This window comes from Pristiophorus japonicus, chromosome 1 (assembly GCF_044704955.1).
Source record: "Pristiophorus japonicus isolate sPriJap1 chromosome 1, sPriJap1.hap1, whole genome shotgun sequence".
Classification (NCBI taxonomy): Eukaryota; Metazoa; Chordata; class Chondrichthyes; family Pristiophoridae; genus Pristiophorus; species Pristiophorus japonicus.
Window position 1 is genome coordinate 395,892,983 of NC_091977.1, and position 21,498 is coordinate 395,914,480.

Below are 21,498 nucleotides of genomic sequence, written 5' to 3' on the forward strand. Positions count from 1 at the left end.
ACGACTGATGTCAGGCTAACCGGTCTATAATTATCCATTTTCTCTCTCCCTCCTTTTTTAAAAAGTGGTGTTACATGAGCTACCCTCCAGTCCATAGGAACTGATCCAGAGTCGATAGACTGTTGAAAATTGATCACCAATGCATCCATTATTTCTCGGGCCACTTCCTTAAGTACTCTGGGATGCAGACTATCAGGCCCCAGGGATTTATCGGCCTTCAATCCCATCAATTTTCCTATCACAATTTCCCGCCTAATAAGGATATCCTTCAGTTCCTCCTTCTCACGTGACCCACTGTCCCCAAGTACATTCAGAAGGTTATTTGTGTCTTCCTTCATGAAGACAGAACTGAAGTATTGATTCAATTGGTCTGCCATTTCTTTGTTCCCATTATAAATTCACCTGAATCCCCCTGCAAGGGACCTATGTTTATCTTCGCTAATCTTTTCCTCTTCACATATATATAGAAGCTTTTGCAGTCCGTTTTTATGTTCCCTGCAAGCATCTTCTCGTACTCTATTTTCCCCCTCTTCATTAAACCCTTAGTCCTCCTCTGTTGAATTCTAAATTTCTCCCAGTCCTCAGGTTTGCTGCTTTTTCTAGCCAATTTATATGCCTCTTCCTTGGCTTTAACACTATCCTTAATTTCCCTTGTTAGCCACGGTTGAGCCACCTTCCCCGTTTTATTTTTACTCCAGACAGGGATGTACAATTGCTGAAGTTCATCCATGTGATCTTTAAATGTTTGTCATTGCTTATCCATTGTCAACCCTTTAAGTATCGCTCGCCAGTCTATTCTAGCCAATTCACATCTCATACCGTCGAAGTTACCTTTCCTTAAGTTCAGGACCCTAGTTTCCGAATAAACTATGTCACTCTCCATCTTAATAAAGAATTCTACCATATTATGGTCATTCTTCCCTAAGGGGCCTCGCACAACAAGATTGCTAATTAGTCCCTTCTCATTACACATCACCCAGTCTACGATGGCCTGCTCTCTAGTTCGTTCCTCAACATATTGGTCTAGAAAACCATCCCTAATACACTCCAGGAAATCCTCTTCCACTGCATTGCTACCAGTTTGGTTTGCCCAATCAATATGTAGATTAAAGTCGCCCATGATAACTGCTTTACCTTTATTGCACACATCCCTTATTTCTTGTTTGATGCTGTCCCCAACCTCACTGTTACTGTTTGGTGGCCTGTACACAACTCCCACTAGCGTTTTCTGCCTTTTGGAATTCCGCAGCTCCACCCATACCGATTCCACATCATCCAGGCTAATGTCCCTCCTTGCTCTTGCATTAATTTCCTCTTTAGCCAGCAACGCCACCCCGCCTCCTTTTCCTCTCTGCCTATCCTTCCTAAATGTTGAATACCCCTGGATGTTGAGTTCCCAGCCTTGGTCACACTGGAGCCATGTCTCCGTGATGCCAATTGCATCATATCCGTTAACTGCTGTCTATGCAGTTAATTCGTCCACCTTATTCCGAATACTCCTCGCATTGAGGCACAGAGCCTTCAGGCTTGCCTTTTTAACACACTTTGCCCCTTTAGAATTTTGCTGTAATGTGGCCTTTTTTGTTTTTTGCCTTGGGTTTCTCTGCCCTCCACTTTTACTATTCTCCTTTCTATCTTTTGCTTCTGCCTCCATTTTATTTCCCTCTGTCTCCCTGCATAGGTTCCCATCCCCCTGCCATGTTAGTTTAACTCCTCCCCAACAGCACGAGCAAACACTCTCCCTCAGACATTGGTTCCGGTCCTGCTCAGGTGCAGACCATCCGGTTTGTACTGGTCCCACCTCCCCCAGAACCGGTTCTAGTGTCCCAGGAATTTGAATCCCTCCCTGCTGCACCACTCCTCAAGCCACGTATTCATCTGAGTTATCCTGCGATTCCTACTCTGACTAGCACGTGGCACTGGTAACAATCCTGAGATTACTACTTTTGAAGTCCTACTTTTTAATTTAGCTCCTAGCTCCCGAAATTCGTCTCGTAGGACTTCATCCCGTTTTTTACCTATATCATTGGTACCGATATGCACCATGACAACTGGCTGTTCACCCTCCCTTTTCAGAGTGTCCTGCACCTGCTCAGAGACATGCTTGACCCTTGTACCAGGGAGGCAACATTCCATTCTGGAGTCTCGGTTGTGGCCGCAGAAACGCCTATCTATTCCCCTTACAATGGAATCCCCTATCACTATAGCTCTCCCACTCTTTTCCTTGCCCTCCTGTGCAGCAGAGTCAGCCACGGTGCCATGAACTTGGCTGCTGCTGCTCTCTCCTGATGAGTCATCCCCCTTAACTGTACCCAAAGCGATGTATCTGGTTTGTAGGGGGATGACCACAGGGGACCCCTGCACTACCTTCCTTGCACTGCTCTTCTTGTTGGTCACCCATTTACTATCTGGCTGTGGTTACTTTTGAATGAATCCCAAATGGCTTGTTTTGAAAACTTCAGGTTCTGATTACTATTTGGCTTTTATCCCCAGAGATTACGGATTTAATTTCATTCAAACACCAGCATATTTGAAAGTGCTCTTTAGTATTCTTCTCAGTACTAACTGACTGCTGATTTTACTTGTGAAATATTAGTGGTTTAACACTAGAATGCTCTGTGGTTGCTTTGAAGTATATTTGGCTGCACATTATTGATAAAGTTGGTCAGGCTTTTATAAAACATGTGGATCAGTACCCTGCACAGAATAAGTTAGAGGTATTCCGTACTCAAGTTCAAAGGGACAAGGATGGTTACCAGAGGTGACATGCTATCAGTGTTATGCTGGGACATCTATTGCTGAATAACATTCTTCAATGGCTAAAAAAGGTAATACATGTTCAAGGCATCACCAAGTCGGTTCACTGTAAGAAGCATTGATAAGATGGATAATATGTTGTTTTATAATAACCAAAGGAAATTTACTTAATATAACTTATAGTTGTCAGTCTTGTATTTTGGTCAGTATTAAATAACAAATTGCTAGTATACTCACTCATCTATCTGAGCAATATAGGTTTCCAGTTCCTTTACAACTGTCTGCAGCTTATTCAGAAGCTTTTGGTATGCATCTTGAGTTTCCACGTCCTTTTCCTTCAGGAGGAAGTGCAGGCCAGGCCCATTTTGCTGACCCAAGCTGTGTCCAGAGGGAGCTGCCATGGTGGTAATGCAATGATGGACGTATTCCACTGAGTCCAATTTATCTATCAAATAAAAGCAATGTGAGAAAACTGAGTGCTAAATATTGCATTCCCTTCATAGTAAAGACACTGACAATCGTATCTGACAATATTTTGATACATGTCAACATGAAATATCTGTCAACTAAGAGTATGATTTCAGTCATTTAACAAACCTTAGGTTTCATCTGTCTGATGAAATGACGACAGGCATGTTGCTGCCAGGTGACATTGCCAATGAATGTCTGCAAAACTCTTCAGTATATTTACCTGTCTGCAATTCTCATTCATATAGAGTAAGAATGTTTTTAGAATTTGTGCATTAGGGTAGATATTCAAAGGTCAGATTCTGCCAAGCCTTTCATTAGAGGTCAGTCAGTAGATGTCTATTCCCTCATATAAGGGCTGATTCTGCAATCTGGCATACCCAAACAGGAGCAGTGCTTGTTAAGAATTCTTCTTCAAAAATTGCAAGCAAATAGCCCATTGTGATATACTCACAGAGCACAGCACACAAAGCTCCTAACATGGCAGGCAGCTCTCTCAGAAGTCTCTGGAAATCTGCCTAGTTCTGTTTATTATTAACCCTGCACTTGCAGTACACAATACGTCCACATCTACAGTGTGGAGCAACAAACATTACACTTCTCCCTCCTTAATGAAGAAGCCATCATAACAAACATCATACATAACTTTCATGTTTATACATAACACAGGATATAAACTTATTTTTTTCCATATTTACAAATTTAACTTTACCACTTGTTTTCTGTTTCAAAGAGGATACCTTCGCTCTTGAACAGAACCTTCCAAACATGGCGTTGAATCTAAACTCATTTGAGGCTCATCCTGAGGAACATTTTCCTCCACGGAATTTCCTTGATTTTTATTTGAACGCACTCTAACTTCAGGCTCTTTGTTTTCCTGACTCGGACTCAGACTTTCATTCTGATTCTCTCCTGGATTTGTTTCCAGTACATTGGATTTAGGATTTGCTACTTGGATTTGGATCTAACATTTGTTTTATGAGGGCAAGTTTTGCAATTTATACAGTGTGCTCTGCTGCACCATTCAAAGCAGGGTTGTATGGTGGAACCTTCGCATGTTTCACACCATTTTTGCTCGTGAATTGTGCAAATTCATCTGAATGAAATTGTAGTCCATTATCGAAACAATCTCTTCAGGGAGGCCAAATGAAGAAAATAATTTTCGTAAAATGTCCAATATTTTACGTTGTTATGTTCCACATTGGAAACACCTCAACCCACTTCGAATGGCTATCAATCACAATGAACAATTGTTGTCCTTCTAACTCAGCAAAATCAATATGTCGCCTTTGCCACACCCTGTGAGGCCATTTCCATGGCTGTAATGGTACTGGTAGTGGATGCTTGCTTACCGATTGACATGTCGTACACTGACTGACGATGTACTCTATATCTTTATCACGACCTGGCCACCATAAATAACTGCGTGCAAAACTCTTGGTCAAGCACATTCCCAGGTGCTGGTCATGGAGGTCTCCTAATAATTTGGACCTGAATTTATTTGGTATAACCACTCTTGCACCCCACATGATACAATCTTTATCGACTGATAATTTATTCCTACGAATGAAGAATGGATGTGTATCTTTGTCTGTTACATGGTTTGGCCATCCATTTGCAATATACTCATACACCTTTGACATCACAGGGTCACGTTTGGTTGCTCTACCAATCTCTTCAGCTGTGACTGGCAGTTCATCAGTGTATGAAAAATAGAACACTTCTTCCCTATCGGGTGTAACCTGTGATGGGGAAGGCAATCTAGACATTGCATCAGCATTACTGTGATCAGCTGATTCTCTGTATTCAATATCATATGTATATGCTGACAAAATCAAAGCCCATCTCTGCATTCGGGCTGCAGCTAATGTTGGAACTGGGGACTTTGGATGGAGGATTGCTGTTAGGGGCTTATGGTCCGTAACGATGGTAAAAGTACAACCAGACAAGTATTTGTGAAACTTCTTGAACCCAAAAATTAATGCCAAGCTTCCCTTTCAATTTGCGCATAATTACTCTCACTGGCACTGAGAGTGCGTGAAGCAAAAGCAATTGGACTCTCCTCCCCACTACTTAATACATGAGAGATTACTGCCCCAACTCCATACGGAGAGGCATCACATGCTAGCTTAAGCTCCTGAGATATGTCATAGTGAACTAACATGGTGCTCTCTACCAATTTGCTTTTACACTCCTTGAATGCTGTATCGCATTCTGTTGACCAAAGAAACATAGAAACATAGAAACATAGAAAATAGGTGCAGGAGTAGGCCATTCAGCCCTTCTAGCCTGCACCGCCATTCAATGAGTTCATGGCTGAACATGCAACTTCAGTACCCCCTTCCTGCTTTCTCGCCATACCCCTTGATCCCCCTAGTAGTAAGGACTTCATCTAACTCCCTTTTGAATATATTTAGTGAATTGGCCTCAACTACTTTCTGTGGTAGAGAATTCCACAGGTTCACCACTCTCTGGGTGAAGAAATTTCTCCTCATCTCGGTCCTAAATGGCTTACCCCTTATCCTTAGACTGTGACCCCTGGTTCTGGACTTCCCCAACATTGGGAACATTCTTCCTGCATCTAACCTGTCTAAACCCGTCAGAATTTTAAACATTTCTATGAGGTCCCCTCTCATTCTTCTGAACTCCAGTGAATACAAGCCCAGTTGATCCAGTCTTTCTTGATAGGTCAGTCCCACCATCCCGGGAATCAGTCTGGTGAATCTTCGCTGCACTCCCTCAATAGCAAGAATGTCCTTCCTCAAGTTAGGAGACCAAAACTGTACACAATACTCCAGGTGTGGCCTCACCAAGGTCGTGTACAACTGTAGCAACACCTCCCTGCCCCTGTACTCAAATCCCCTCGCTATGAAGGCCAACATGCCATTTGCTTTCTTAACCGCCTGCTGTACCTGCATGCCAACCTTCAATGACTGATGTACCATGACACCCAGGTCTCGTTGCACCTCCACTTTTCCTAATCTGTCACAATTCAGATAATTGTCTGTCTCTCTGTTTTTACCACCAAAGTGGATAAACTCACATTTATCCACATTATACTTCATCTGCCATGCATTTGCCCACTCACCTAACCTATCCAAGTCACTCTGCAGCCTCATAGCATCCTCCTCGCAGCTCACACTGCCACCCAACTTAGTGTCATCCGCAAATTTGGAGATACTACATTTAATCCCCTCGTCTAAATCATTAATGTACAATGTAAACAGCTGGGGCCCCAGCACAGAACCTTGCGGTACCCCACTAGTCACTGCCTGCCATTCTGAAAAGTACCCATTTACTCCTATTCTTTGCTTCCTGTCTGACAACCAGTTCTCAATCCACGTCAGCACACTACCCCCAATCCCATGAGCTTTAACTTTGCACATTAATCTCTTGTGTGGGACCTTGTCGAAAGCCTTCTGAAAGTCCAAATATACCACATTAACTCGTTCTCCCTTGTCCACTTTACTGGAAATATCCTCAAAAAATTCCAGAAGATTTGTCAAGCAGGATTTCCCTTTCACAAATCCATGCTGACTTGGACCTATTATGTCACCTTTTTCCAAATGCGCTGCTATGACATCCTTAATAATTGATTCCATCAGTTTACCCACTACCAATGTCAGGCTGACCGGTCGACAATTCCCTGTTTTCTCTCTCCCTCCATTTTTAAAAAGTGGGGTTACATTGGCTACCCTCCACTCCAAAGGAACTGATCCAGAGTCAATGGAATGTTGGAAAATGACTGTCAATGCATCCGCTATTTCCAAGGCCACCTCCTTAAGTACGCTGGGATGCAGTCCATCAGGCCCAGGGGATTTATCGGCCTTCAATCCCATCAATTTCCCCAACACCATTTCCCGACTAATAAGGATTTCCCTCAGTTCCTCCTCCTTACTAGACCCTCTGACCCCTTTTATATCCGGAAGGTTGTTTGTGTCCTCCTTAGTGAATACCGAACCAAAGTACTTGTTCAATTGGTCTGCCATTTCTTTGTTCCCCATTATGACTTCCCCTGATTCTGACTGCAGGGGACCTACGTTTGTCTTTACTAACCTTTTTCTCTTTACATATCTATAGAACCTTTTGCAGTCCGTCTTAATGTTCCCTGCAAGATTCCTCTCGTTCTCCATTTTCCCTGCCCTAATCAAACCCTTTGTCCTCCTCTGCTGCGTTCTAAATTTCTCCCAGTCCCCGGGTTCGCTGCTATTTCTGGCCAATTTGTATGCCACTTCCTTGGCTTTAATACTATCCCTGATTTCCCTTGATAGCCACGGTTGAGCCACCTTCCATTTTTTATTTTTACGCCAGACAGAAATGTACAATTGTTGTAGTTCATCCATGCGGTCTCTAAATGTCTGCCATTGCCCATCCACAGTCAACCCCTTAAGTATCATTCGCCAATCTATTCTAGCCAATTCACGCCTCATACCTTCAAAGTTACCCTTCTTTAAGTTCTGAACCATGGTCTCTGAATTAACTGTTTCATTCTCCATCCTAATGCAGAATTCCACCATATTATGGTCACTCTTCCCCAAGGCGCCTCGCACAATGAGATTGCTAATTAATTCTCTCTCATTACACAACACCCAGTCTAAGATGGCCTCCCCCCTAGTTGGTTTCTCGACATATTGGTCTAGAAAACCATCCCTTATGCACTCCAGGAAATCCTCCTCCACCGTATTGCTTCTAGTTTGGCTAGCCCAATCTATGTGCATATTAAAGTCACCCATGATAACTGCTGCACCTTTATTGCATGCACCCCTAATTTACTGTTTGATGCCCTCCCCAACATCACTACTACTGTTTGGAGGTCTGTACACAACTCCCACTAACGTTTTTTGCCCTTTGATGTTCTGCAGCTCTACCCATATAGATTCCACCTCATCCAAGCTAATGTCTTTCCAAACTATTGCATTAATCTCCTCTTTAACCAGCAATGCTACCCCACCTCCTTTTCCTTTTATTCTGAATGTTGAATACCCCTGGATGTTGAGTTCCCAGCCCTGATCATCCTGGAGCCACGTCTCCGTAATCCCAATCACATCATATTTGTTAACATCTATTTGCACAGTTAATTCATCCACCCTATTGCGGATACTCCTTGCATTAAGACACAAAGCCTTCAGGCTTGTTTTTTTAACACCCTTTGTCCTTTTAGAATTTTGCTGTACAGTGGCCCTTTTTGTTCTTTGCCTTGGGTTTCTCTGCCCTCCACTTTTCCTCATCTCCTTTCTGTCTTTTGCTTTTGCCTCCTTTTTGTTTCCCTCTGTCTCCCTGCATTGGTTCCCATCCCCCTGCCATATTAGTTTAACTCCTCCCCAACAGCACTATCAAACACTCCCTGTAGGACATTGGTTCTGGTCCTGCCCAGGTGCAGACCATCCGGTTTGTACTGGTCCCACCTCCCCCAGAACCGGTTCCAATGCCCCAGGAATTTGAATCCCTCCCTGCTGCACCACTGCTCAAGCCACGTATTCATCTGCGCTATCCTGCGATTCCTACTCTGACTTGCACGTGGCACTGGTAGCAATCCCGAGATTACTACTTTTGAGGTCCTACTTTTTAATTTAGCTCCTAGCTCCTCAAATTAGTTTCGTAGGACCTCATCCCTTTTTTACCTATGTCATTGGTGCCAATGTGCACCATGACAACTGGCTGTTCTCCCTCCCTTTTTAGAATGTCCTGCACCCGCTCCGAGACATCCTTGACCCTTGCACCAGGGAGGCAATATACCATCCTGGAGTCTCGGTTGTGGCCGCAGAAATGCCTATCTATTTCCCTCACCATTGAATCCCCTATCACTATCGCTCTCCCACTCTTTTTGCTGCCCTCCTGTGCAACAGAGCCAGCCACGGTGCCATGAACTTGGCTGCTGCTGCCCTCCCCTGATGAGTCATCCCCCCAACAGTACTCAAAGCGGTGTATCTGTTTTGCAGGGGGATGACCACAGGGGACCCCTGCACTACCTTCCTTGCACTACTCTTCCTGCTGGTCTTCCATTCCCTATCTGGCTGTGGACCCTTCTCCTGCGGTAAGACCAACTCGATACATGTGCTACTCACGTCATTCTCAACATTTCTGAAATTGATCTTTATATTTCACCGGTACGATGATACGGCCTACCACAGGAATTTTCTCTCCCGAGTATCCTCACAGCTTTATCTTGGATTTCTTCAGTTGAAAATCACGCAATTTGTCGAGGTACAACGACTCCGGTACTACACTCACGGATGCACCTGTGTCAATTTCCATTGGTATCTTGAATCCCGCAACATCTATGTGGATTTTGATGCTTTCCGAATCGCTGTCCGTTAACCTCGTGCTCCTGATGACGTGTAACTCTAACATCTCCTCGTCCTGTTGTTGTTCTTCCATGCTATGTAGTCTCTTGGGATTTCTACTCATAGCTTTGAACGCTGGACTCTTAGCTTTAAAAACTGGTTTACCCTTCAGTCAGCATGCCTTCGCAAGATGCCCAGTTTTCCTGCAGAAGAAACACTCTGCCTTCATGTATGGACAACTTTGAGCAATGTGTTGTCCCAGGCACCTATAGCACGACTTCGACGCTCTGTTAGAATTTCCAGTTTCTGAGACTTTGGGCCCCGACCGCCTTTTAGTTTGAACCTGCAGGTGATTTACCTCGGTTGACTGACGACCGTAATTATTATTTAATTCTCAGGAATATTGTTCGGCCATGCCTATCGACCTCGCTGTCTGACAAGCAATCTCAAAAGTCAAGTCATCCGTCGTCAATAACTTCCTTCTGATCACATCATTTTTCACCCCACAAACAAAACGATCCCGTAATGCTCGGTTTTGAAAGTTTCCAAAATTACAGTGCATCGACAGTTTTTTAATGCTACGATGTAATCACTCATTCATCCATCAGTCTTTTGATTCCGAATCCCGAAACGATAGCTTTCAGCAATTTCTAATGGGTTGGGGTTACAGTGCTGCTCCAGCTTCGTTAAAATCTCTTTAAGCGTTGTGTCCTTTGGCTCGTCAGGCACAAGCAGATTTACAAGGGTTTCGTACAATGTCGGACCCGCCTCCGATAAGAAGATCGCTTTCTTAAGTTCCAACACAGCCCGGTTCTGGACTGCATTGCCTGGAACTTCGATTATGATATTTGCAAAGAAATACATTTCTAACCGATCCACATATGCTTTAAAACCTTCCCAGTCGTGTCTATATTCTCCCAAATGTCCCAATACACCTGCCATTTTAATCTCTAGCTGTTCACCCCGTGTGCTGTATTTTACCTCGGATTTTGTAGCTTTTTTCCAAAGACAGAAACTTCCAAAGTCTCTCTGTCGGCTGGCTGAATTCTTCACCAACAAAAATTAAGCTTTAAATCATCCGAAAAATCCCATCTCAATCGCCAAATGTGATATATTCACAGAGCACAGCACACACAGCTTCCTAACATGGCAGGCAGCTCTATCAGAAGTCTCCAGAAATCTGCCTAGTTCTATTTATTATTAACCCTGCACTTGCAGTACACAATACGTCCATATCCACAGTGTGGAGCTACAAACATTACAAGCTTACAGACATTGCACCCATGATTTACTCCACCTTCCACCAGCCTGGAAAGATAAAATAGACTCCTCCATGTCCCATTGCAAACTGACCTCTAAACATTGCCTCAAATATAAAAATCAAAAGATATACTTCAGAACACGGGACTTCATATCAAAAATGGGGTTTTATTGCACACATGTGCATTTACAGCAAATGCTTCTTTTTTCATCATGACTGCCATGGTGCTCCTCTGATGTAATACTAAACTTCTCCTGATGCTGCATCAAGGTGCTATCCGAGGACCAGTGTATCTTGGCTGTGCTGTGGCATCGTGAACTTCTTGGGACTGAAATGGCCGTCGTCTTAAGGCTTCTGAGTCCTGAGAGGTCTCCCCAGCAGGTTGGGCCATTGCTATAGGTGTGTGGGCAGACTGGTCCTGTATCCTGACATCTATATGATCAGACATCTGCAAGGACTGATTGAATAGGGCACATGAGCTGTCATCAGGGGAAAGACTCTTATCATGAAGGAAAATTCTAGGCATGGCACTGATGTGAAATTCTGGATCTGAATGCCCACAGATCACTAGCAGGGCAGGTCTGATGGTAGCAGTTAGATCCTGAAGACTCTAAGAGATGGTGCCATGAAGCTCTCGGAAGCTGCTGCCCATCACTCTCTCCAAATGACCCCCTGAAGACCAGTGCTCAAAGCATCGACGTTGGATACACTGACTGGTCTGCAAGCATCTCTGCCAGAGGGGATTGATGTAGATATCCCTGGTGCCACCAGCCACATGTTGGTACTGAGGATGGCACTGATGAACTTCACTATGACCGTGCTATCTGTCTTGGGTCCTTCAGAATGGTCTTCAGTGTGTCTATGTGAGAATGATGTTCATTCATCATTCTTTTTCTTATAGAGGTGCAGCATCGAAAATCTGGAATTCCGGAATCCGGAATGTTACGGAATCTGGACTCTGGGACGATCGGTGGCAGGGTCATTGGGAATCCGTAAAATGTTCTGGAATCTGGACCTGTCGACTCTGCCGACCTCAGGGCCCCGCTGCTGCCCGATCTCGGGCCTTTCAGGACCCGGACCCTCTCTCCTCGGCGGGCCCCAGACCCTCTGTCCTAGGCGGGGCCCAGACCCTCTGTCCTTGGTGGGGCCCCGGACCCTTTCTCCTTGGCAGGGCCCCGAACCCTCTCTACTCGGCGGGGCCCAGACCCTCTCTCCTTGGCGGGGCCTGGACCCTCTCTCCTTGGCGGGGCCCCGGGACCCTCTCTCCTCGACGGGGCCCCGGACTCTCTCTACTCGGCGGGGCCTGGGACCCTCTGTCCTAGGCGGGGTCCAGACCTTCTCTCCTTGGCGGGGTCCCGGACCCTCTCTACTCGACGGGGCCCAGCCCCTCTCTCCTCAGCGGGGCCCAGACCCTCTCTCCTTGGCGGGGCCCCAGACCCTCTCTACTCGATGGGGCCCAAACCCTCTCTCCTCAGCGGGGCCCAGACCCTCTCTCCTTGGCGGGGCCCCAGACCCTCTCTCCTCGGCGGGGTCTGGACGCTCTGTCCTCGGCAGGCCCCCCTTTCTGAAGTTCCGAAATCCAGAAATACCCGAACTTGGGCTTGGGTGTTTCCGGATTCGTGACGTCAGAAAGATGATCGAAAGTCCGAAAAAGCCCGGGATCCAGAATGGTCTCAGTCCCAAGGCTTACAGATTCTCAACACTGCACCTGGAGCAGATTTGAGCCCATCGGCTCAGGTGTCAGTGGCTGACTTTTGCAGAGCCTCCATTCTTCACTGTCAGATTCAACTTTCACCTCTCACTCCTCTGGCATCCTTCCTGCTTTATTACTTCCAGGTTTAAATCCATGAAGCTTGTTGCTTGTTTCCTTGATATGGCTACTCACCTTGTCTTGTGATGCTGCTACTGCCAGTGACATAGGTCCATAGGTTGGCTCCCTGCTGCTGCATTCATTTTATATGCCTCTCCACCAGGTATTTTCCAGTCCTCACCCACCAATCCACACCGCCCCGATCCTCTTTCTAACCTTTCCCAAACCCCACAGCCCAATCCCTCTCGCTCTCCCGACTCTCACCTCCCTGTCTATTGGATTTCCATAGCCATCAAGCATCTTCCTATTAAAATTAGCTGACCCTGAAACAAAAGTGTCTATCAGGCACAAACCTTATCTTAACTTCCAATTAGCAAGCAACTGAAAAAAGAAAAATACATTTTCTAAGTCAGGTTTGGAAAAGTGTATTACACTGAGCACCAATGTAGCACCTTCACTATAAACATGGTCTTGCTCTGATGAAAAATAGATTTAATTATCAGCACTATGGCAAACGTAATTTGTTTGCCATCATTGTTGATGTTGCTACATCTGATATTCTGACAACAGCAGCATCATCATGTAATGCATTTTTGTAATCAAGAATTTCTGGAGGGGAAGTCAGAAACTCAGGTAACATACGGGGGCGAAATTGAGCCCTGCCCCAAATGGGGTGCACCGACCATTTTTTAAGGTTTTTTTCTGCCCCAATCGATGGGGCAGAGAATCTGGAGAAATTCAGGACCTGGAAATGTTTTTCCGGTCAGGGCAGATATCATGGTGGCTGCGGGGCGGAGGTGCCCTATCAGCAGGTCTGCCACCCCGACCAGTCATCAGCGCCCTTCAGTTAAAGGGGAGAGCCGCTGCGAACACTGCAGTCACTTCAGTGGCAAACACTGGGCCACCAGGGAGGGTTTCGGCCAGGTCATTTCGGCCAGGTCACCCCAAGAGGGGGTGCCAGGCTGCCTGTTGGCAGCCCGGCCAAACCAGTGGACATAATTGCCGGCCCGACCTGGCACTCGGCCGATAATAAAAAATAAAATGGAGTCGCCGGCAGCGCGACCTCCCCTTTAAGAGTGGACGCACCGCCCAGCCGCAAACAGCTCCCCGCTGGAAAAAGCTGTCATTGGCACCTACCGGTGGTGGTGCCGCTCCCACGGGACAATTCTGCACGGGGCAATTTCCCACGGGGGTCAGAAAGCAAGCTGCCGCCGATCGGTAAGGGGTCGATGCGTGTCTGATGCGGCAGGAAAACAGGTGGTGGGGTAACTCGTTCCTGCCGCTTCCGGCCCGGGGGCAATTTCGGATGGGTCAACCCCTCAGTTGGTAAGACCTCTGTGCTCCATTCCCGCCTCTTAGAGGTGGTAATGGAGCTTATGGAGGTGGGTAATTTCTGCTCCATGGCCTTTCAAGGTTGGGTAATAAATAACAACACATCTCGTACACCTGCCAGGTTTGAATTCCTCAGTTCAAGTTTGCATAATATATCTTCAGCAAAGTCACTGAGAGATGAGATCGAAGGTCATACCTTGATCTAAGCTTTTCTGGTCGATGTCATTGCTGGACTGTTTCCGACTGTCCAATTGAACACCAAATGCACTACCCAGTGACGCAACATTTTTAGGATAGGACACTTCCATCACATTTATATGGCAATTGGTGGGACAGAAATCACTGCTGTGCAGTGGAGAAATCTTCGACTTGGCTTGCTTGAAAGTTGGCCAGGCTCGGTTTTTCAGAACTCGTGAAAACTAAACAAAAAAATTTCAAAAATCACAAGTTATACTTACTGATGTTACAGTTATAAACTATATTGATATTAATCCCATAACTTTTAACAAAAACAGATCAAATATACAAAAACTGTATCAAAGACCCCCAGTGGCTCTGGTGGCTAATTGCACCATATCATCCATCATAGGCTTCCAATCTTAAAATGAGTCCTTAGGTGGCTGAACAGTCCAATACGAGAGTCACAGTCCCTGTCACAGGTGGGACATATAGTCGTTGAGGGTAAGCGAGGGTGGGACAGGTTTGTCACACGCTCTCTCTGCTGCCTGCGCTTGATTTCTGCATTCTCTTGGCGATGAGACTCGAGGTGCTCAGCGCCCTCCCGGATACACTTCCTCCACTTAGGGCGATCTTTGGCCAGGGACTCCCAGGTGTCAGTGGGGATGTTGCACTTTATCAGGGAGGCTTTGAGGGTGTTCTTGTAACGTTTCCAATGCCCACCTTTGGCTTGTTTGCCATGAAGGAGTCCCGAGTAGAGCACTTGCTTTGGGAGTCTCGTGTCTGGCATGCAGACAATGTGACGCGCCCAGCGGAGCTGATCAAGTGTGGTCAGTGCTTCAATGCTGGGGATGTTGGCCTGGTTGAGGACACTAATGTTGGTGCGTCTGTCCTCCCAGGGGATTTGCAGGATCTTGCGGAGGCATCGTTGGTGGTATTTCTCCAGCGTCTACTGTACATGGTCCATGTCTCTGAGCCATACAGGAGGTTGGGTATTACTACAGCCCTGTAGACCATGAGCTTGGTGGCAGTTTTGAGGGCCTGATCTTCAAACACTCTTTTCCTCAGGTGGCCGAAGGCTGCACTGGCGCACTGGAGGCAGTGTTGGATCTCGTCGTCAATGCCTGCTCTTGTTGATAAGAGGCTCCCGAGGTATGGGAAATGGTCCACATTGTCCAGGGCTGCGCCGTGGATCTTGATGACTGGGGGGCAGTGCTGTGTGGCGAGGACAGGAGGACCTTTGTCTTACGGATGTTTAGCGTAAGGCCCATTGCTTTCGTATGCCTCAGTAAATACGTCGACTATGTCCTGGAGTTCAGCCTCTCTATGTGCGCAGATGCAGGCGTCGTCCACGTACTGTAGCTCGATGACAGAGGTTGGGGTGATCTTGGACCTGTCTTGGATACGGCGAAAGTTTAACAGGTTTCCACTGTTTCTGTAGTTTAGTTCCACTGCAGCGGGGAGTTTGTTGACTGTGAGGTGAAGCATGGCAGCGAGGAAGATTGAGAAGAGGGTTGGGACGATGACGCAGCCCTGTTTGACCCTGGTCCAGACATGGATTGGGTCTGCAGTTGATCTGTTGGTAAGGATCACGGCCTGCATGTCGTCGTGGAGCAGGCGGAGGATGGTGACGAACTTTTGGGGGCATCCCAAAGTGTTATATACTATAACACTGAAGCAGGCAGACAAGAAAGATTCCTTGTTAACTGAAGTAGCAGTGAGGTGTGAGAGTTCAGTGTCCTTGAAGAGGGTGGGGGAGAGAGAGAGAAATCGCTATTCAGCATTACCCCCATTGATAAATCATATGTATGAATGCCAGATTAGGACACAATTAAGCTTGACTGATTCTCCAATGACTGTTAACTCACAGATAAAAAATGGCTGCTTTGGTAAGGCATTGAAGGGCTGCCACCATGCTTGAAGCCATAATCCAGCATGAGCTACTGCGCTCAGGAGGAGTAGGTGAGCAATTGGAAGAGAAAAAAAAATAATTGGAAAAGTTCATTTGCTGAAGTGCAAAAGCTAGATTTAATCAGCTCTATAAATTCTGCTGCTGCAGCAAGTTTGTGCTGAGCAAATAATGGCCCAGAATTTGCCGGGGCTGAGCATCTCGCAGAGTGCCCAGTTAGTTAGAGTTTTTCCTGCACCCTTCAGCTCAGATTTTTTTACCCTGTAAGTTGCGAGAGGTGCGAGCTGATCAGTGCGAGGGAAACAGGGCATCTGGGACCTTGGTGAACGACAGGAGCATCAGAGAATCTCCTTAAACAATGAGATTTAAGAATTGAGAAATAAACAGCGTAAGGACCGAGAAGGAGGGTAAATTATAGTGGGTGAGTTCAATGTCAAATCAGGCACAGAAAGAGAAATAAAGAAATGGAAAGAAAGATGGGATTAAGGGAGGGAGAAAAAAAGAGTCAGAAAGGAAAAGTAAGAAAAAAATGTAAAAATGTCAAATTTGCCATTTTTAAAATCTCCAACAACAATTCACTATCTGTAAGAATGAGAGCCAACAATTGTTCACTTTCTAAGCTAAAAGGGTTGGATGGCAATTATTAACAATTATCACAATGCTATTAATGACAAGACTTAACTTTCTGTGGCGAGTGTAATGGGCAATTAATTTACAAATGCAGCAACTTCATGAATGTCAAAGGGAGGTTGAGGATGAGATGCCAATTTCGCGAAGCTAATAACTTAGTTGAAATTAGCTAACTCGGTGTAGAGATCAAAACTTGGATCATCCAGTCTGTTTAACTCAGTACCCAACAAGGCATTACATTTATGAACTGAGCAACTGACCAAAAGGACTATCCTGAAGATTTTAAAAGACAAAAGAGACAATTTTGTGACAGGCATTTCAAAACAAAATACTGTGTCTTGATAAAACGCTTCTCTGGAAATATATAGAAAATATTAACCCTACCTCCACAAACGTAGTTTGTGAGACCACATTTAGTGGTTTGAATTCTTACAAGCTAATCTGTTCAAACAACCACTCACATAATATCAGGAGATATTCATTTTAGCTGTGGGATTTAGAAAGAAATGACTATTTTACCTGTATTATAATCCATGTCATATAGAAGCTTCTCCATATTTACTCTACTTATTTTGTCACAATGCATGTGAATTCTTGGAATTACCCCAGGTCAGTAGATTGAAGCACTGACATGATCATTTAATGTGTTTTCATTAAATTCTCCATGTAAAGTCTACAACTGTGCAGATGTACGTTAGCTCTCTTGAAATCTCAGCATCTCAAAGACGTGCTTACCTTTTTGTAGTTTGTGATCCTTCGGTTAATATGTTCAAGCTTTTCACTGCGCATAATGCTGAATTTTGAATGCAATTCAGGAAGCAATGCTTCACTTAAGCAGTTTAGCCTGCTGCAACTTTCTACAAACTGCTCATCATTCTTAGCTAAACATTCAAGGATCTGTTAAAGAAATGTTATATGGTAAATTGTAGTTCACAGCTCATTCCAAACTATGGAGTGAAGAAAGAAAGAACACCTTATGAAGTTATCATGTAACGGTCTCATTTATCAAGATAAAAATACAGTGGAGCTACACAAAACACTTCCAACAATTCTCAGGTGGTGAGTTGCCTAGGAATAGAAAACAGTCAGTACAAACCAAGTTACTGCTCCCAGGACTGCTCTCATGGTGTTCCTAGCAAGTGTGTTAAGCAGCATAGTTATAGAGTACATTAGAACATAAGAAATAGGAGCAGGAGTAGGCTATCTGGCCCCTCGCGCCTGCTCCGCCATTTAATAAGATCATGGCTGATCTGATCATGGACTCAGTTCCACTTCCCTGCCTGCTCCCCATAACCCTTCATTCCCTTATCACTCAAAAATCTGTCTATCTCTGCCTTAAATATATTCAATGACCCAGCCTCCATAGCTTTCTGGGGCAGAGAATTCCACAGATTTACAACCCTTTGAGAGAAGAAATTCCTCCTCATCTCAGTTTTAAATGGGCGACCTCTTTCGTATTCTGAGACTAATTCCCCTAGTTTTAGTTTCCCCTGTGTGAAAATATCCTCTCTGCATCCACCTTGTCGAGCCCCCTCATTGGGCCCAAGTTTCCGGATGATTCGCGCCTGATTTTTAGGAGCAACTGGTGGAGAACGGACTATTTTAGAAATCGCAATTCTCCACATTTTTTTTTCTGCAGTTCTAGTCAGGTAGAACAGTTCTAGTTTAGAACAGAATTTTTTCTTCAAAAGGGGGCGTGTCCGGCCACTGACGCCTGATTTGAAAGTTTCCACAGTGAAAATGTACTCCAAACTAAAGTAGAATGGAGCCAGTGAAGATTTTTGTAGAACTGAAAAAACCTGTTCTACACATTAGAAGAGAGAGAGAGAGAGAGGGGGAGGGAGAGAGAGAGAGGGAGGGAGGGAGGGAGGGAGAGAGAGAAAGGGAGGGGGAGGGAGAGAGAGAGGGGGGTAGGGGGGAGAGAGAGGGGGGGAGAGAGAGCGGGGGGGGAGGGGGGGTCGGGGGGGGGAGGGTCGGGGAACAGGAGCGCGGATCGGGTCGGGTCAGTCGGGGGGGGGGGTCTCGGGTCGGGTCGGGTCGGGGCGGGGGGTGTCGGGCCTCGGGAGAGCGGGTGTCGGGTCGGGTCGGGGGGGGGAGCGGGTGTCGGGTCTCTGGTCGGGGGGGGGGGTGCGGGGAGCGGGTCTCGGGTTGGGTCTGGTCGGGCGGGGAGCAGGAGCTGGCCGTGGGCGGAGCCTCATTCATGCAGCCCCAGTGAGGCCATTGGGCCAGGGCTAGGGGCTGCGTGCTTTGGGCCCCTCCCACAAAGTTCGGCGCCTGGAGCTACTGCACTTGCGTGCCGACTGTAGCGCACATGTGCAGAGGTCCCGGCACTGTTTTCAGCGCCGGGACCTGGCTCCGCCCCCCCAAAGGACATGGACATGGATTTTCATAGTTATTAGATGCTAAAGGAAGCATTTCTTCCAGGTTTGTCATAACAGTAGGTAACAGTATATAATAGAGTATATAATAGAGCATTGTAACTGTATATAATAGTGATTTATGTTTACAAGCATGTCAGAATCTTAACACTGAACTCCCCGCTGCTAAATACTAAATCCAGCCTTTCATTCCCTCCCCACAGAGTAATGTTTCCAGCCTTCCCCCCAACATTATAACCCCTGCATCACTTGAGACATTAGTGGGAGGCATCCTCAATAGCAGTCAAAATGCTGTGTCAACCTCCATCAGCCCAGAGAAAAGAGTAGGCTTGTCCCACCCCCACACTAAAAATGTATGCTAGTCCTTCAAATCAGTTGCAGATAAGCCAATTCTTTTTGATAAAGCATTATATTTTAGGAACACATATGGCTAGCCACAGAAGTCCTCATTAGTCCTTCCAATCATACCTTTGCAGTTAGGTTGAAGAATCCCTTTGGTTCACTCATTTTCTCCAGAACATGGCATTTTGTTCCAGCAGTGCTGTCGTATTCATATACAACACCATATTCCAAGTGAACATTATCTACTGTTAGGCTTACATGATCCTTCTTCCCATCAATTAAAGCCATTGTATTAAACTTATCGAAGACTTCTGGGGGAAAAAACATGGTGTCATCCTGACATCCTGTTACTTCAAGACAAAACAAAACAAAATAAATACATAATCTATGTCACATTAACTGTGCATCTGGTGAACACCTAATAGGGATACATTTTCTGTTTTTAGGAACTGCAGTCAGATCCACTGATGGTTTTAGACCAATGTCAATAACATTCTCCTGCACTTTTGAAGCTAAACGAAGAACCCTGCGTAAAGCAGCAGCCATCAGATGCCACTTCTTCATACAAAGTTCACGCACACATATTTCTGATAGTTATTTAATGATACAAGTTTCTGTTTGGAACACAATGGCCCCGGTATTTACCGGGGAGGTAGCGGGGGTCTGTCAGCAGCAGGGAAATCCGGAAATGACAGGAATACAAAAGTCCTGCCGAATTTGAAGGCAGGAACTCATTAGAACTTTTTAAACTCCATTTCCCGCCCGACAGGCGGCAAGATTGAAGGCTGGCTGCGGTTGGATGGGAAAGTCTGCACTACAGAGAATCAAGAAGATTGGGGGTCATGGGGAGGGGTTTTGAATATGGCAGTGAGAAGGGAGGGAGGGAAGATTGCATCACGCGGGGGAGAAAAATCGTGGAAGAGAGATCGTGGGGGAGAGAACGCAGGAGATTGGCAGATTGCTGGGTGTGTCTGGGAATCACGGGGGTGCTTGGAGATCACGAATGGGAGAGATCGCAGGGGATGGGGGGGGAGATTGCAGGGGTATCTGGAGATCTGGAGATTGTGGTGGTGGAGATAGATCATGGGAGGTGGAGAGATCAGGGGTGAGATGGCTGGGAATTTGGCCAATCGCAGTAGGGGAGAGATGGCGGAGGTGGAGGATGTCTGGAAATCGAAGGGGGAGAGACCATGGGAGTGGAAAGAGATTTGGGGTGGTGGGGGACGGAGTTGGATGTCTGGAAATTATAGGGAGGGAGGCAGATCGCAGCAGGTTGCTTGAAGGACTGGGGGTGAAGCACTCCTGCTCCATCTCTCCACCTCCTATGATCTATCTCCACCACCACAATCTCCAGATCTCCAGATACCCCTGCAATCTCCCCCCCCACCCCCACCCCTGCGATCTCTCCCATTCGTGATCTCCAAACACCCCCGTGACATCCAGCAATCTGCCAATCCCCCGCGTGATCTGGTAGGTCCCGCCTCTCTTTAGCTGCTGGGTTTCCCGAGCCCTTGGAAACCCGACCCACAAGCATTAAATCCAAATCACTGATAAAATTAATTTAAATATAATCACCAGCCCATCACTCAGGATCAGGTTACTCGTCTGACCCCAAACCCGCTCTGGTTAAACTGGAAGTAAGCCCGTTCGCAGTGGGTTGAGGTGGAGTTCCACACTTTTAACAATTTAACCAAGCCCTCTGCTCCTGGACACTGTCCCACCTGTCCTGCAGGGTTTAAAATTACCCCCAATGTCACTATTCCTGCAAATGAATTACAGTCACTGAATTCTATTTTTACTCCTGGTTTTAGAATGTGAAGTGTAATAATTTCAATAAAAATTGTATTTTTCTTTATTTGGTCTGTGAGACATTCAAATAAACAAAACTGATTTTCTGTTTAATTCAATATAAATCTAATTGGAATGGTGCGCTTTGATATCTGTTTGATTCCCAGAAATCTGGGGTCATCTGACAACGATCGGTTTGACACAGTCATGGTATTTAACATCAATAAGGAAATGGTGTCAGCCTGCAGCAGTGGAAATATCTGGCTGATTTCAAATGAACAGAATCATCTGTCTCCTCCCAAAACACCCACAGATGGATCCAAAAGAGAAGGCACAGCCTTCGAGAAAATTATTCTTTCTCC

General features: G+C 45.8%; 1 protein-coding gene across 1 annotated transcript in view; it reads right to left on the reverse strand.

Moving 5' to 3' along the window:
• Positions 1 to 21,498, reverse strand: part of prex2 (phosphatidylinositol-3,4,5-trisphosphate-dependent Rac exchange factor 2) — a 910,511-nt gene that overhangs the window by 431,074 nt on the left and 457,939 nt on the right. The window contains exons 22-25 of the mRNA XM_070891336.1: positions 19,475 to 19,659; positions 17,364 to 17,525; positions 14,109 to 14,331; positions 2,995 to 3,202 (exon numbers count right to left, since the gene is read on the reverse strand). Of these exons, the coding sequence (XP_070747437.1) occupies positions 2,995 to 3,202; positions 14,109 to 14,331; positions 17,364 to 17,525; positions 19,475 to 19,659 (778 nt within the window). The remainder of the gene's footprint in view (positions 1 to 2,994; positions 3,203 to 14,108; positions 14,332 to 17,363; positions 17,526 to 19,474; positions 19,660 to 21,498) is intronic.